The 16,261-nt window shown below is 39.9% G+C and overlaps 1 protein-coding gene across 1 annotated transcript in view; it reads right to left on the reverse strand.

Moving 5' to 3' along the window:
• The window catches only part of eif2b3 (eukaryotic translation initiation factor 2B, subunit 3 gamma), a 40,922-nt gene extending 25,235 nt beyond the window's left edge, over positions 1-15,687 (reverse strand). The window contains exons 1-5 of the mRNA XM_054760725.1: positions 15,357-15,687; positions 14,289-14,454; positions 11,079-11,236; positions 5,675-5,834; positions 5,368-5,479 (exon numbers count right to left, since the gene is read on the reverse strand). Coding sequence (XP_054616700.1) covers positions 5,368-5,479; positions 5,675-5,834; positions 11,079-11,236; positions 14,289-14,436 — 578 coding nt within the window. The 5' untranslated portion in view covers positions 14,437-14,454; positions 15,357-15,687. The remainder of the gene's footprint in view (positions 1-5,367; positions 5,480-5,674; positions 5,835-11,078; positions 11,237-14,288; positions 14,455-15,356) is intronic.
• Between the last annotated feature and the right edge of the window lie 574 nt (positions 15,688-16,261).

The raw sequence follows: 16,261 nt of genomic DNA on the forward strand, positions 1-16,261 counted from the left end.
ACACGTGACATTTATGAAGCGAGAGCCAAAGAAAACCAAGTCATCCTGCAGGATTCAATAAACACATCCACCCTCACCCCTTTATTCCATAGCCATTTTTCTCTTCCACCGCCTGTTCAATTATTAGATCATTAAAAAAACGCTCCTCCAAAACTGACAATGCCAAAGCTTTTACAATGTACAACAGATCGCACAGACCACTGATAAACATTTTCCAAGTCACTGTAGTTAATATATTTAGATTCTTTTTGTTTGGAAGCTATTGATTTGAAAGGTCTGTGTCCCATTACCGCTGAACAATCATGCAACATTGACAAAATGAAAAGCAGACATGGTGGTTCACTGTTCACAGTGATGCTTCGACACGAAAACGTTGATTTTGATTTACAAACAGAACCAAAGAATGTCTGGAAAGTCCAAACTCTTTAAGATGACTGATACGCTATGTTCGCAAACTAGACCGGTTGTCTGAGATCTGAGCATGACTACTAATTATGTTGGAAGGCCGGAAAATATTTGTGCTGACAATGTTTTTCAAAAGTAGTCTCCAGAATATCGCTGATGGACAGGCTAGTAGACAAATGTGGAAACACAACAAATAGAAAAATGTGCATGAAGTCACAAGCATTTGCACAAGGGATGGGCAGAATCAATCAATTGAACGTTAAAAGGAAAACTGCACTTTTTTGGGAATTTTTCCTCATCATCCACAATCCTTATGTGAAACATGAATAGTTCTTTCTCTTTTCTGTGTGTCCTAGAGACAGAAAATGAGTTAGCATGAGGGAGCTAACAATGGACGTCATGGAACCCACCTACAGTATTTCGACCATAAAGCCCTCTAAAAAAAAAACTCTAATAACGTTTTCTTTTATATACATGCTGTGATCATGCATTAACAGGTGCATTCATGATAATACTTTACCCATTACAATAATTACAATACCCATTAAGAATACTATTTAAAATTGATTGTTAATCAATAACCAATTAAATGTATTTTTCGCCATAAATGATCAAGGAAATATAGCCAAATCTACTGTACTGCTAGCGTAGGTCAAAAACGTAGTGTGTCAATTTTGAGACAAGAAATTCCTCTGTTGGACATTTTTTTGGACATTATTTTATTACACTTAACAGCAGCACTCAATGAATTCAAATGAAATGTACAAATTGGGACGAGTAAGATGATACTTTTCATACCATCAGATTTCTTGTCCTTATACAGTAGATCCCTGCTTTTCACAGGGTTACGTTCCACATCTACCAGCAAATGGCGAAAATGCAAGAGTAGTTGATGTGCCCATAAAAATACCCCTCGATCCTTCTCCTGATAGTTTGACATTTCCTTCCGATTTCGGATCAACGATTGCAGTAAAAGTGACTGGTGGAATTTTTACATTAGATTCAACTCTAGAACCCTGTGTCTTCAATTGCCATTGTTCACTAGCGACAGAAGCTAACAAAGCTAAGTGCACAATCCAGGTTTGCTCTCTAAATATGCCTCACACACTTACTATACACACTAAACACAAAATGTACGGGTACACACCACTAATGAATGATAATCGATACAATAGTTGAATTTTCACGCTGCTCGGTCGTGTGCCTGTCGGAGAAGACGTTTCTCTAAGCCACGTCGACATAATCCACACTGCTTGCCTGTTGTAATTCCAGTTAAGACTTACGATGATATAGCATATCAACTTGTGTTCACCTCGCTGCAAGTTTTGAGGCCTGATTGTCAACCTCAGTTAGCATAGTTTTGGTTCATGTAAAAAATGTATGCTACAATTTTGCCTTGTCGCGTTACTAATACACTGCGTGTGTCCGTCTGTATTCTTAATTATTTTATTTCTTTAATCAGAAAATGTCCTTCCTTGTTCTCCCCCTATTAGCTAAAGAACAAAATGGCAATCGGAACTGGAAGTCAGCTACTTTACGTAGCTAGTCTATGATGTCACCAGCAGCTGACTGTCAAAAATGTGTATACAAACACGTTTTTATAGTTTTATAATTATAGTTTTACATGTATACAACAATTCTAAATGCATATACAGCAAATGACAAATGAAAGGGGTAAACGAACATTTAAGGTTATCTCTTCCTTCACTGAAGACTACTGTTCCCAAACACATGATGTGGCAGCGAGACGCCACACGTACACCATTTTCCTGATTTGTCATGAGTTATTTCTTGAAATCAGTAGTGTTTCTCACCTTCTTTATCAACATGCTGGCAACTACAACCTTGTTTGGCTCCACCTTGGCTTACAGTATTGAGGTGAGCAACACTATTGAATTACTAAGATGGTGGTTGTGGTTGATCTCGCTGCCACACCGTGTCTTTGGGGACAGTCACATTAATTAAGGTAAAAGTAACCTTAAATGTTCATTTATCCCTTTCATTCATCATTTATATGTATTTAGACGCATTTCGAATAGTTTTTCTGCATGTCAAACTATAATTGTTTTTGTGTTTCTCACCTAACAAATTTTGACGAAATTTAAGTCTAACAGAGAATTGATTAGTATTTAGTTCATTATTTAGATATTACGCAGAAATTATCACTGTTTTTTAAACCAAACCCAATGACAAAACCCTCCCAGCAGTTTCACAGGTTGAACGCAGGAGGGTCGCTCGGTCACACATATTTTACAGCCAGATGCCATCAATCAAACGGCGTGCGTTCCTCTGTGTGACGGTATTTTTCGAAAGCATTAAACCACATGTGCGTGCGCAAATACAAAGACCTACTCTGTGGGTGTCTTCAATGTATTTATTCATAAGACATTACCCAGGTATGTCTTGGGCTTGGAACTGGACACTCTGTGACATTGCTGTTCATCACAGACAGAGAGGATTAGTGTAGGGGGGTGATACTAAGAACAGGTGTTCTTATGGGGAGGTATGATGACAAACAGCACATACAAAGAAACTGACATGTATATTCAAATCAGTGACGGGAAGCATCAACAAAGAATGTGGTCATAGAAGTCAAACACTGATCTTCAGTCTCAATGTACAAATTCGAAAAATAGTAAGAAAAGTACGTCACGCAGGCGCATGTCTTGTGGTCGCTTGAGTGTGACAGGACCTGCTGTCAGGAAAAAGCAGGTATTTTGTCCCTAGGCAGGAACATATGAGTCAAGCTTTGGATAAATGACAAACAACTCGTTCTCCTACAATTCTCAGCAGGAGAGAGGAGCCACAGCTCACTCACTTGCTCTAAAACACACAGCATGATGTATAGTTTTGTTGTAAGTAGAACTGCATGGTGGATGATGATTCAGACACTGCGGAATGACTGTTAATACCCTCATTAGTCAGGTTTTCTCCATTGGGCCAACATGGCTATTCAGGATATTCAGTTATTCCCTACAAAATAAAAACGGCTATGATTCCCCTAATGCCGAGATATTCTAATGGATTTAATTTTAAGTCTCATATCTGAAGCAGCTCAAACCACACATGGTCCACTGCTGGTGGACGATATTCTGGCATGCTGATGATCCGGAAACTGAGATAGATCCTTCCCTGTGTAACTTAATGAAATAAACATGTATAAAAAGGTTGTGGGCCAACTGAGGAAAAGAAAAAATGGCAGGCTGGCTGATATGGTTGCCAACTTTTTTAGCAATCAAGCATCCAAAATCCTGAATCATCCAATTTCATTGATTCATTCAAACATACATATTTAAAGCCACACAAATACAATTGAATATATAAATAGCATTATAAGAATGGGTGATACTGCATAATTCTCCATTTAAAAAGTGCATATAAACATAGTTATAGCATTGACTCAATTCCTCCCCTCACTCTTTTAATGGAAGGTACCGACTGTGAGCTGATTAGATTTTGTCTGGTGTCTTGTGGCGTTATTGGAAACAGATGCAAATGTACTTCCTGATCGAGAATCTTGAAAGGTCAGTGCACTGATGCACCGATGACGCTCAACAACATGAACTGAATATATTAAATTGCCCTGTAACTGTTTAATATACAATTTTAGGATTAGGAAACAACCCCAAAAAACGGCAGCACTCATGAGAATTTAACAGGTAAATGCAGTCAATGCAGTAAGTTAATGGACTTGAACTTTTTTTTTTATATTTTATAAAAATTGATTTCTTATCAAACATCATTTCACTACTATTTCTCCCACTTTATGGTTAAGATATATTATTATTAGTATTAGACATAGCATAATAATAAAATAATAATGAAATACAGCAGTGTGAAAAAGTGTTAGCCCCCTTCCTGATTTCTTATTATCTTGCATGTTTGTGACACTTAAATGTGACCCCTATAAAATCTAACTTAACTCAGGCTAATTGAGATCCATCAGTCTGGAAAAGGTTATAAAGCCATTTCTAAACCTTTGGACTGCAGCGAACCCAGGGAGAGCTGTTATCCGCAAATGGCGAAAACATGGAACAGTGGTGAACCTTTCCCCAACCCGAATGCGTAGGGAAATGATCCCCTCATTCACCGGGGATGACTCCAACACAATGGCACCGAGCCGGGGGGGCTATTAATAAGCCCAAACCAGCTCACTGCCTCTCCCCTGTAACAACTCTAGAGTAGAACAGCAGAAGTAGATCCAGCCCCTCTCGAGGAGCTTGGTTCCAGAACCCAAACTGTGGGTCGAGGTGAGTCAGACTATGTCTAGTCGGAATGTCTCAAACTCTCGCACAAGTTCGGGATCCTTCCCCACCAGAGAGGTAATGTTCCATGTCCAACTTTGGCCGTTGAAGACCAGGTCGCCCAGGCGCCCACCCTCGACCAAAGCCCAAATCACACTGCACCGGACCCTTATGCTTGCCCATGCAAATGGTGGGTCTATTCTTGAAGTAAATTCATTTACATGGAAAAAACACTCCTTAGTATTTTCTTGCACCTAACATTAAAACCCCCAATGGTAATCAAACCACTGAGAAGCATTTCTGTGTAGATTCTGTGAGAGAAATTTTCATGCATACACTATTTGTATGCTTACGTCTATGTGTGAGGACAGTGGCTGAAGACCTCTCAGTGTAAGAAAGCTTGCAAGCAGCTGCTCTGGCCCCCCTCTCATTTGCCAGAATTTACAGTGGCTTTGGCTCCATGAAGTATTTACGAGCTCCCAAAACACCGCTCTCGTGCATACGTGCATTTTAGGTCGAGGAAATGAAAACCTACCTCGAGTTCCCTTCCTGCAACAAATATCCCACACACTAACTACAGAAACGTTACCCAAAACCCTGATTAGAATCAAAAACATCTGGTCTCCAATTGAAGAGGAATGAGTATATGTGTTAAATATTTACATTACCCAGCCATAATGGACAGGTTCAGGCACTTACCTATTAATATCTTACTTACTTTTTCAAGATGGACTTCCTAATTGATAGACCGTCCTCCAGATCCACCTCATTGGCCATAAATAACAGCCTCTTTCCAGAATGGTCCACACCCACAAAATCTCGCTGCTCAGCTGCACAGAAACATTTAAATATATTAATACAATAAAATCATCAAGCTTTAAAAAAAAATACTGTATTTCACATGCCGAGTGAATTAAAATAATTTAAAAGAAAATTTAAATTCAACACGTTCAGGATATGGGCAAAGCTAAGCCTGAGGATGTTGTCAATTCAGTGTGTGCATCACTGAAGCATTTTAAAGTTACCTGTTTTCTTTTTGCCCTTCTGGCCAGGGACCGTCTCTGTGAATTCATGGGCTTTGCTCATTAGCATGGCCAGTGTTGCATCATGGGCTCGGAACAGATCAACCACCTCGTGAAGAGCCACGTCTGTTATCAGATCACAGCTCAACACCAGGATGTCAGTCTTAAGAGGAGGGGTGGAAAGAGAGGAAAATAAGTTTGCTCCAAAGAGACAGCAAACTAGCCTTGCACTACTGTATATTACTTTTGAGGATAACATAGCCTTATAGTGGGATCATGCAAAAAAACAAGTGCAGTACTTGGCTGCTACCAGCAGACAGTCTGAACTAATTTAACAGCATGTGATCTGTACACATAACAAATAATGCAGATTGTTTTGGGGGGTAAACTAAAATATGTAAACTAAAGAATCAATATACCACTTGTGAACTCCATTAAGCTATCGCTTACAGTGCATCAGAGAGCATCAGTCATTTTAACAGGCCTCCACTGACATCATGTCTGAATGTGCATGAGTACATGTTTTAACTTGTGCATGTGTGCCCACACTTGAGTCTCTGTTCGCAGTGCCCATTTGTCTGTGCAGTGATACGGGCTGTCAGCATGAGGGCTAATCCTACCATTAGTACCCACCACCTTATTGATGGAGATATCTCTACTCGGTCTACAATGGAGGGAAGCCTTAGACTTGAATAAGCCATGATGACATCACTGCATCAATAAGTTACTCCTTAGTTAGAGGAAAGCATTAGCGCCTGTAAGAAAGATGTAGAAAAACAAAGATGGGAGTGTTTGTATAGTGAGAATGCTATGTGCTATGTGAATTGTGAATTGTGTTATGTGATGTGCTCCAGTGTAATTTGAGTTCATGTTCAAGATTAATTAAACTATTACCATGACCATATTTATTACACTGCATAACGTGAAGCTAAATTATTGTTGTTGAAAAACTATAATTAATGAATTAATACTAGGTGTTCACGTGATGCTTATGATTTTGGTCATAATGTGCACTGCATTGAGGGGACACTATCAATGTGAGTGAGGGAAGGGTATCGATGGGGTCAACAGTCATGTAGTTGACCTGGTGGCAACTTATAGCATAGCCGGGTCTGGACGTGGCGACAGGAAGCTGCCACAGCAAAGCTGCAGGCATCTGCAGGAGATCTACTGACACGGCGACCCAAAGACCTTTCAACTCTCCTCTCTGTCTAAGACACAGGAAGGCTGGAATACACACACTAAGACAGAACACACACATGCACACTCACACAGGCGACGGCAGAGTGGAGTCAGCTGGAGAGACAGAGACACTTTGGCCTTTCAACAGCCACAATTTCTGGACAGGTCAGGACCACACACATGCTGCCACACACAAACAGTCACAGTGTCTTTTTTGAAAATAGCTTCCTCAACAAAAGCTTTTCTTACAGGACTATCAAACGTTGTGAGCTGTGGTTGCTGTATTTTTGCTCAGTACTCTCGCTGACGAGGCGAAACCTCCATTAGTCGATCACAATTTGCATCAAACTGTAGGCGTGTGACAACAATGGAGCATATGTAGAATTTTGTGTTCTTTTTTAAATATAGCACATTTTGTGTTCTTCCCATTCCATTTCTGCCTTCCTCTGAAGTGGTGATGTTCTGCCAACCAGTCAATGAACTGCAAAATGGCAAGTTGTTTGTTGTTTTTCCCCATAGATACTTTTATTTCAAGAATAATCTTTAATTTATAATAAAGTTAAAAATGGAATGCTTTGTAACAAATGAAAAGAAATGAAATTGCAAAACAGAACATAGACAGTCAAGCGTATATAAACAACAAGAACCCATAGTTTTGTGGTTCTATTTAAGACACATGTCAAGATGTCAGCCAAGCAAATGTGAAGGTTCTGAACTCCTTTTTCAATACCTGTGTTATAGTGTGCAGATTATTGCTAAATAATAGCAGAAGTCTTCAGTGCTTGTTACTCAGCTTCCAATAGTTGATATCAAGTTGTTGTTCTCAGGCCTACAAATTAGTTGAGACAGAATCAACAGCACCTCTGCTGGGGGCAGGCAAGTAGTGCACTACATTGCGCCTCAATTACGTCCATGACTTGACTAATCAACAATCCATTCCTTGTGATTATTGGACTACAGGTGGTCCTCTGTTTACAGCGCTACATGTTACAACATTTCATGGTTATTAACGCCCTCCCATAAATTAATTAAAAAGTCAATTTTAGTCCGTAAACAAGAGATTCGCTCAAAAACTAGTTACAGCATGCGGCGGCGAAAGAATACACAATGTGCTCAATATTGGCAGCACTTGTCGTCTCAATTGCTGGACGGGCGCGACAATCAAACATCGTATTGTAACGTCTATCCGGATGTTGTAACGACGACGAGAAGGCGGTCGATCAACAATACTGCAAAAAAAACCACTCCAGAACTGCATCAGCAAACTCAACTGTCCTTTCTGCAAACACCTGAATCACAATCCCCCACACACAGTCAGGACTTGTGTCATGTTCAAGATTTTGCAGAGTGTCGGACATCACAGACCACTACAACAGTACATACAACTGCTATGTGCTACAGTATCCTTGAGCATGTTAAAGGATCAGCTCCTATAGCGACAGTACTAAGCAGCGTAGTGTTTCTTGTTCTCTTTTTTATTTACGCTTCGTTGTTTTTTTTAAGTCCTCCCAGTGTTCTGTGTACAGTGTGAGTGACTTGTGTGTTAATTTATGTATAAGCTCCATTTTAACACTAAAATTTGACATACAACGTGTCAGAGGAACGGAACGCGTTCATAACCCATGGACCACCTTTATTACGCACATTCCTAGTTGGTTACAGAACATGGCTCTGACATCTTTCACTATATTTGACAATGAAAATGCAAAAAAAAAAGGCTATCAAACTTGACTGTACTGCTTACATCTAAAATCAAGTGTGGCACATATGCGACCCAATTTTAGAAATTCCTACACGTTTGTTCAGGACATGTTTATCATTCAGACATTCAGGCACCATTCTTGATCTAATGTCTCTCTCGCTCTCTTCACCTTTTGTCATGCGACTTAAGGGTCGACAAACATTTGTAGACCAGAACCTGAGTCAGCCTGGATACACTCAGGTTTGCCAGGTGATTAAAACTGAGCGATAATAAAAATGTCCAAGAGGCTTTGAGCATACAAAGCTACAAAAGTGCACATTAAGTACACCTTTCACTCTTTGGGGCTTAACGTGAAAGACCATAGCAACAATCAGACACAGACACAGGTATCCACTTTTGTGAGAATTCACATGTCAAAATAAAACACACTGCTTCTAATCTCTTCTTTTCAAGGAATAGAAGGTATCCACTGCCCGAGAGTGCAGATGGATTCTTGTAAGTATTATGTTTGATAGGTTACACAAAATCCCACCATAGAAGGTTGTTAGTATAAGGAGATGTGAGTGTGTGTATCTACTCTGTATTCATGCACCAGACTGACAGTTTGAATGATTCGGCTGCTGGGATTTGGCAGGCCATGGTTATGCTCCCTCACTCATCACCCTCCAGTGTGAGAGCGTGTGTAACTCAATGCCTCTAATCTAGCTGGCTGCTCAAAGGATTACCGACTCCAATATCCTCAACGGGAACGTGAAGGAACTTGTCCCACTGGAGTGTGCATGTGTGCGGTTACACTATGGGTTAAGTAAAGGACTCCTGGACGAGGGGAATAAAAAGAATCTCCATGATTCCATGCAAATGCCAGAGGGGGAAAAATATTAAACTTGTCAAAACGCATATTTTGAAGTGTTCCAATTTAGAGATCTTTATACATAAGAAAAAACTGTTTGACAGTAAAGAATGGAGGAACAGTTTTTGACAAGAAATTTGCCAATCATACATAATTTGATTGATCTACCACTTGTATCTATGAGATTATGTTGTGTAGATACAACATGTCTAGAAGGAAAAGAATACGTTTCACTGCTGGCAGTAACCAGCAGGGGGCGTGATTAATTTAGGCCAATCAGTTTGCTGTTTAAACCAGTGGCTCTCAGAGTGTAGGACAGCGAGCCTCTCTTCAGAGGCCTTCCCGACTGGGGCCTATTTTGAGAGTTTTCTGCACTCCCTTTGCTCTCGACTAAAGAACAAATAACGTTTACAGCTGAAATTAGCATAGTGGCTTTAAAAATATGTATTTTCTTTATTTTTATCAAGCATATCCCTTAAAGCCTTCAGGGAAGCCCGCCTCACAGGTTGAAAACCGCTGGCTTAAACAGAATGTCGTGAAAATCGTATCATTTAAGTTAAAGAGACTGTTTGCAAGGGGCTGCTTAGAGGGTGCTAAATTTCGAATGTGCGGCAAGACAGCCGTGAGTGACCGCTATGAATGCCAGTCATCATGGTCGGGCGAACAACTCTTATGCAATTCAATTTGTAATTGTGAAAAATACAGACATTTTTTTGTTGAAGCTACTTTTTTTAAGCCACTAATGGCAACATATACCAGCCGGAAGTAGTGTTGTATTAAATTGAATGTATTAAAATAAACCAGAAGGGATCAAAGCTCAGCGCATGACCATTTTGAAATATGTTATTATTTGTTTATTAATTTGACGATCTGACAAATTTTTAGATAATTTTTATTTGTTGAATGGTAATCTTCTGTTTGGAAATGACACAAAAAAGTGCCCTCGGTTAAAACAAAGAGCTCTAAACTTTAGACTACCTCATACTAACACATGATCACTGCCATGGGAGGAGCCAGAGGAGCCTACGTAGCCAAAACACAAGTGGTGTACAGATGTGCTTCACTACAGGATGACAATAAATGAGTGAGCTGGCAAAGTACTGAGTCTAAACTCTGACCTCATCTGTTTAGAGAATGGATGAAGGGTTGGATGAAGTGATGCGTAAGAGAATCAGCAAGCAGGATACATGGAGGGGGTGTGGACATTGACATTAGGGAGGTCAGGTATACCATGTCAGCATATGCAGTGTGTGTGTGTGTTTATAAAAAGCTGAAATCAGGCACTTCAAAAAAACAAGAGGGACAAAAAATATGGCTCACCATTTGTTACTCTGGTTAGGTAGGCAGGCTTCTTTGTTATTTCCATTGCCTGAGAATATTGTCACTCATCCGTGTCATTGTATTCTGAGGGAATTCAATCGTTCGCAACTGGACTGTTCAGGTTGTCTGAGAAGACGTTTCGCCTCTCATCCAAGCAGGTTTATCAGTTCGTGGTCACAGACTAGGTAGGTCAGCTCTAGTCTGAGAGACTGGTGCAAGATGCAATCTATTTATATATAATTATTCATTTCCATTATTTTATTTTTTTATTTGTATTTATGTTGTTATGTCTCATTACTTAAAATGGCAAACATCATATAATTCATTATGTATGTTTATCACACATACTGTACCTTGATCTTCTGCTGGATGTGTCGGAGAGCGTCGGCCGTGCCCATGTCGCCATCTTCCTGGATGCAGACGACATCCAGTTTCATCTTTACCTCCATCTTCAGTTTCGGGTCCGTGCTCATCATCTTCTGGACCTCCTTGGTGGTGATCACGATCACCTCTAAAGTCAAAACAAAGCACTAACGCTGAATATCAGTGTGAAGTTACAAATTTATGGAAATGTATTTTTAGGGAAGCATGACAAACAAAAATGTCTTCTGTTGAACAATAAAAATGATTTAAAAAACGTCATCTCGATTCACACTAACATGCAATCTAATTATATAAAGCATAATGTCTGAATTCAACAGTTATAAAAAAAAAAAAGAACTACTAAGAGTAGAAGCCAATATTGTTTGAGCCTTTGTGAGCTACTCCAAACCCCTGTCCATGTATCACCATCATAAGGCTGGACACACACTGTGATTATGTTCATTAAGCAACCACACATGAATAGTGTTTGGAGGACAAGACATAATTAGTGTAATGACAAAAAGATAGTAAAGCTGTTCTGTGACACTTGAAAAACTTAGTACGTACCCCATGAAGTTATAATAGGGACCGCACAAACACTACTAAACATGTCGAAACGGCGGCAAAAAACCTTGGAAACGTGAATGGAAGCTAGCGGGGTTCGCTTAGTTTAGCTAGTGCAGCTGTGTGTGTGTGTGTGTGTGTGTGTGTGTTTGTGTGTGCGCGTGAATCAGGCGGAATGAGTATATTTTCACAGTGTTGTGTTTTACTGCTTTAATGTAAGGACCATTTTACAATGCCCACTGATGACGTGCAGGTTCTGAGTGAAAAAAAGACGAGAGGCACGTTTATTCTTGCACCCAGCGAGTATCAACCGTCAATTGGCATTCTCAACACACGCAACACATTCCGGCCTTCAAAATAAGAGCACTTTTTGTCATATTTGTCTAATTGTGTAAACAAAACAAGGGTGTCATTAAAATATCTTACATTAATAATGCGATTGGAATTACATCTGTGACTACATCTTCCTTAATCACAAGCACAATCTGTCTTCCTTCATCTGTACGTACAGACAGCACAAAAAGGTAGCAGCATGTACAATTATACTACCAGTGAAACGAAGTTAAAGGTTCCTCATGTCAGATGGCCATTAGATTATGGCACATTTAAACCCCCAAATTAACCTTCGCTTCGAGAGATAATAACATGGCCAGACCTTTTTAATGTGTCTTGGAATTGCTGCCTTATCTGTATAAATTGGTTTGTGTAATGCATTTGCTCACTGGCTGTGTTAGCCCAGTAAAACTAAATTGCAGGTCTTTGGCTAACTGGCTTCGCACAGTAAAAACTGCTGGCCACACAGGGTGATTATATATAGAAACTTACTTTTATTTAGGGCATTGAGGAGCAAACAGCTTTTTACAATGAACAGCCCTGTTTACTAGGGCAAGATCCGCGGACTGCCACAAATCCCTTTATAAGCCCAGAGTTTCTGGATCGACTGCATGTTGCAACACAAAATGCCAAAACTCTGGAGCACAAATGTAGTCAGGAAACACAAACGCGCGCACACACACACACACACACACACACACACACACACACACACACACACACACACACACACACACACACACACACACACACACACACACACACACCTGACAATGGCTGACGAAGTGCTGACAAGCTAGTGAAAATAAGACCAGAATTGCAGCTTAATTGTAAGCTTAGGGTGCAAAACCAAAACGAGTGTAATATCCAAGCAACTCTGTGTACAGTATGCAAGGTGGTGTAGGGGTGTCACGAGACACACCTACACATGAGATTGGGTCTACGGGAACGAGACCAGACAAGATTGTAGCATTACTTTAAAGAAAACCACAATGAAAAATTATAAAAACTATATGACAAAATACTGCAATCTACTAAATGAATAGTTACTACATTACACTCTTCTGCACTCTGCGTGTATGCTACCAGCCCCACCTCCACCCACCGAGACAAAGAGACTGTATGACTGCCAGAAGGGCTCACTTCATTCATGCTGTTGTTCTACGGAACAAACACACCAAGGTGCTGAAACCAATGAACAGAGTAAACCCTCTTCCTGCCTGTTTGGAGATGAGGAAAACAGACACACATGCACATGGCAATGTATTGAGGCTGGCAGAATTACTATGTTCATTTTCATTTATTGTGTGACTAATTAATTCATTTATTAGGACTTTTTTTTTTGGTCACGTTTTAATCTCGCTATATCTTTTGACACGAGACCTTGTGAAACCACTACAAACCAGTCTAATTCTGTTTCATCAAGCTGCAAATTAAATTTAACATTTAAAAAAAAAAAAAACTCCATGTTCAGATAAAAACTAATATACAGTAATTCCTTGTTTATCGCTGTTATTTAATTCCAGTTCCTTGATAAGTGAATTTCAGCAAAGCAGGATTTCTTATTTATACATGGAATAATTTAATTAAAGTATAGAAAACCTGTTTATGACCTTCCAAATACAGTTTTTATCGTTATTAGAACACCCCTATAGTCTCCTTTACACTGGTATTAGCCAATATAATAGACATACAGTAATAAGAGTAAATTAGGGTTTAAGACATAAATAAGACTCGTGCTCGTGTGCGTGGCTATAAATGTGTTCCCAAGGGGAGCAGAGTGAGTGGAGGACAGGAAGTGACGTTGAGGGTTCAGAGTTGAGTTTCATCTTGACGTGGCTTATGGCCGCAACAGTAGCCCGTGCTTATATTAGGGATTGTTGTGCCCGTTATGAGACAATTCAAACCTGCAATAAGTCTGTTCTTCTGCCGATCAAGTCTTGTTGTGTGTCTCACCGAACATTACAGTAACATTACTGACACTTAGTGACTAGTGTAGAATACTACGTCATCGTCTTTGAATGCATCTTTTGAATACTTTATATTTGAGATCCTTTAGCCATTTTTATGCTTAAAAATGCTTAATTTAGGCAAAAAAAATATGTAACATTAGCTTAAACATACATGTTTTGACTAATAATAGGTCATATTCAAACACAAAACATCATGATTTATTCATTAATATATTTTTGAAATAACTGGCTATCGTGAAGCCGCAAAATTAGAATCGCAAAGTGGCGAGGGACAACTGTAGTCACCGTAGCAAAAGCAGCAAGCGTACCATTTTAAAACCCAGTTCTCACCTTCAAAGCCTACCCTCTCCAACAGGTTTAGAGGGTACCACATGAGGGGCTTGTTGCCAACCGGCAGCATCGCTTTGGGGGTGCTGTAGGTCAGATCAGTCATCCGAGAGCCCCCACCGGCCGCCATCAACACCGCCTGCAGCTCCATAATATCTGCTAGCAATGGCTTAAAGACACCAACTTTATTAACACACATTAACATGTCAGGAAATAAAAAAAAAATCACCATTCATAGCAAATAAGTAAGTAAATCAAATAAATACAAGGTCAGTTTTGCTGATACCAATACTCTTTACATGAACATATTTCAAGATCATTGAATGGTTTTGTGATTTTGTCTTTAATTGGTTAATCATTATTATAATCAGAAAAAAAGCCGGGACAAAGCTTTTAAGCAAACAAAAACTATTTTTACCAAGAAACTTATTTGATAACAATTTTACAATAAATACATCAATATCAATGTAACAATATCAACAAAATAAAAGTAATTCTCTTTTATTACATGCAATTATTTGAGCAAAATAAATAGTGAAAAATAAGTTATCAAAAGCAAAAGGTCCTACAGGCTTTTGCCCTCAAAGCCTTTCTGTGCCCAAGGACTTGACAACACAACAAAAAAAAAACTGATATTTGTGAAAATACAAGAGAACTGACACTTCAATTCACTACTACCCTTCAATCATAGGCTACTATCGGTATTATTACCGAGCCATCCATCACTGTTGCTCATCTTTTCTTATTATTGGTACTTGTTTAACTATAGGCTGAAGAAAAATGACGTGTCCTATAAGTGCTCCAGCAAATATGGCACTAATTAAATACATATGTATAACAATTAGCCACTCAACCACCTATGGTGATGATGGTATAATTCCTTTGGGTTGTGCAACAAATGGCAGCAGAAGATTACGAGGTGGCTGATGAAATGTATGGCAGGAAGATGTAACCTTTAGAGCTGTCTTAGATAGCAGGCTAACCAGTGGAGACGTGAGCGTGAAGACGCCACATGGAAAATACATGACATCAAGACGACTAGGTAAACATCAACCACAAATATATATTTACCTTTCAGTGACTCCTAAATCCCCGATGAGTTCTCAGCAGAGACAAGAGATGGTGCACAGATGTAAAGTTGAATGGGCTGCTGTGAAGAGTTGTTAGCCTTTGGCTAACAGTTGGCAGGCAGCATGAAGCAACAGAACTGCTGCCGCTTCCGTGGCGATGACGAGATGTCTAAAACTGACAAGCTTAAACTTAAGTAAGGTTAAACAGCAGACAGTGACAGAAAATATATGAAGATAAAACCAGACTACGAAACGAACAGCACAAAACGTATGCTGCTAACAGGTTGGTTTCATGATAATATGTCCGACTGGGAAACCAGTCCGCTGGCAAATTGTTCCGCAGGAATTAGCAGAAATGCAAGGTTTAAAAAAACGCCACTACAGTAGCAATATTATACAACAAATATCCTCATATCCTCGTCATAATCTTTCAATCAAATCTGAACAAAAGAACACTATTATTATTAACCTTACATCTTAAAATAAAAAATGATACATAAATATGTTAGTCTAGTTACATCATTACAGGGTGAGGAGCTCGGTTGTCCGGGAGGAGCTCAGAGTAGAGCCGCTGCTCCTTCACATCGAGAGGAGCCAGCTGAGGTGGCTCGGGCATCTAGTCCGGATGCCTCCCGGATGCCTCCCTGGTGAGGTGTTTCGGGCATGCCCAGCCGGGAGAAGGCCCCGGGGAAGACCTAGGACACGCTGGAGGGATTATGTCTCACAGCTGGCCTGGGAACGCCTTGGTGTCCTCCCGGTGGAGCTGGAGGAGGTGGTCGGGGACCGGGAAGTCTGGGCTTCCCTACTGAGACTGCTGCCCCTGCGACCCGGACCCGGATAAGCGGAGGAAAATGGAATGGAATGGAATGGAATAGTTACATCAGTGTTTTAGAATGTTTATTCAGT

This window comes from Dunckerocampus dactyliophorus, chromosome 2, assembly GCF_027744805.1.
Source record: "Dunckerocampus dactyliophorus isolate RoL2022-P2 chromosome 2, RoL_Ddac_1.1, whole genome shotgun sequence".
In the NCBI taxonomy this organism is placed as follows: Eukaryota; Metazoa; Chordata; class Actinopteri; order Syngnathiformes; family Syngnathidae; genus Dunckerocampus; species Dunckerocampus dactyliophorus.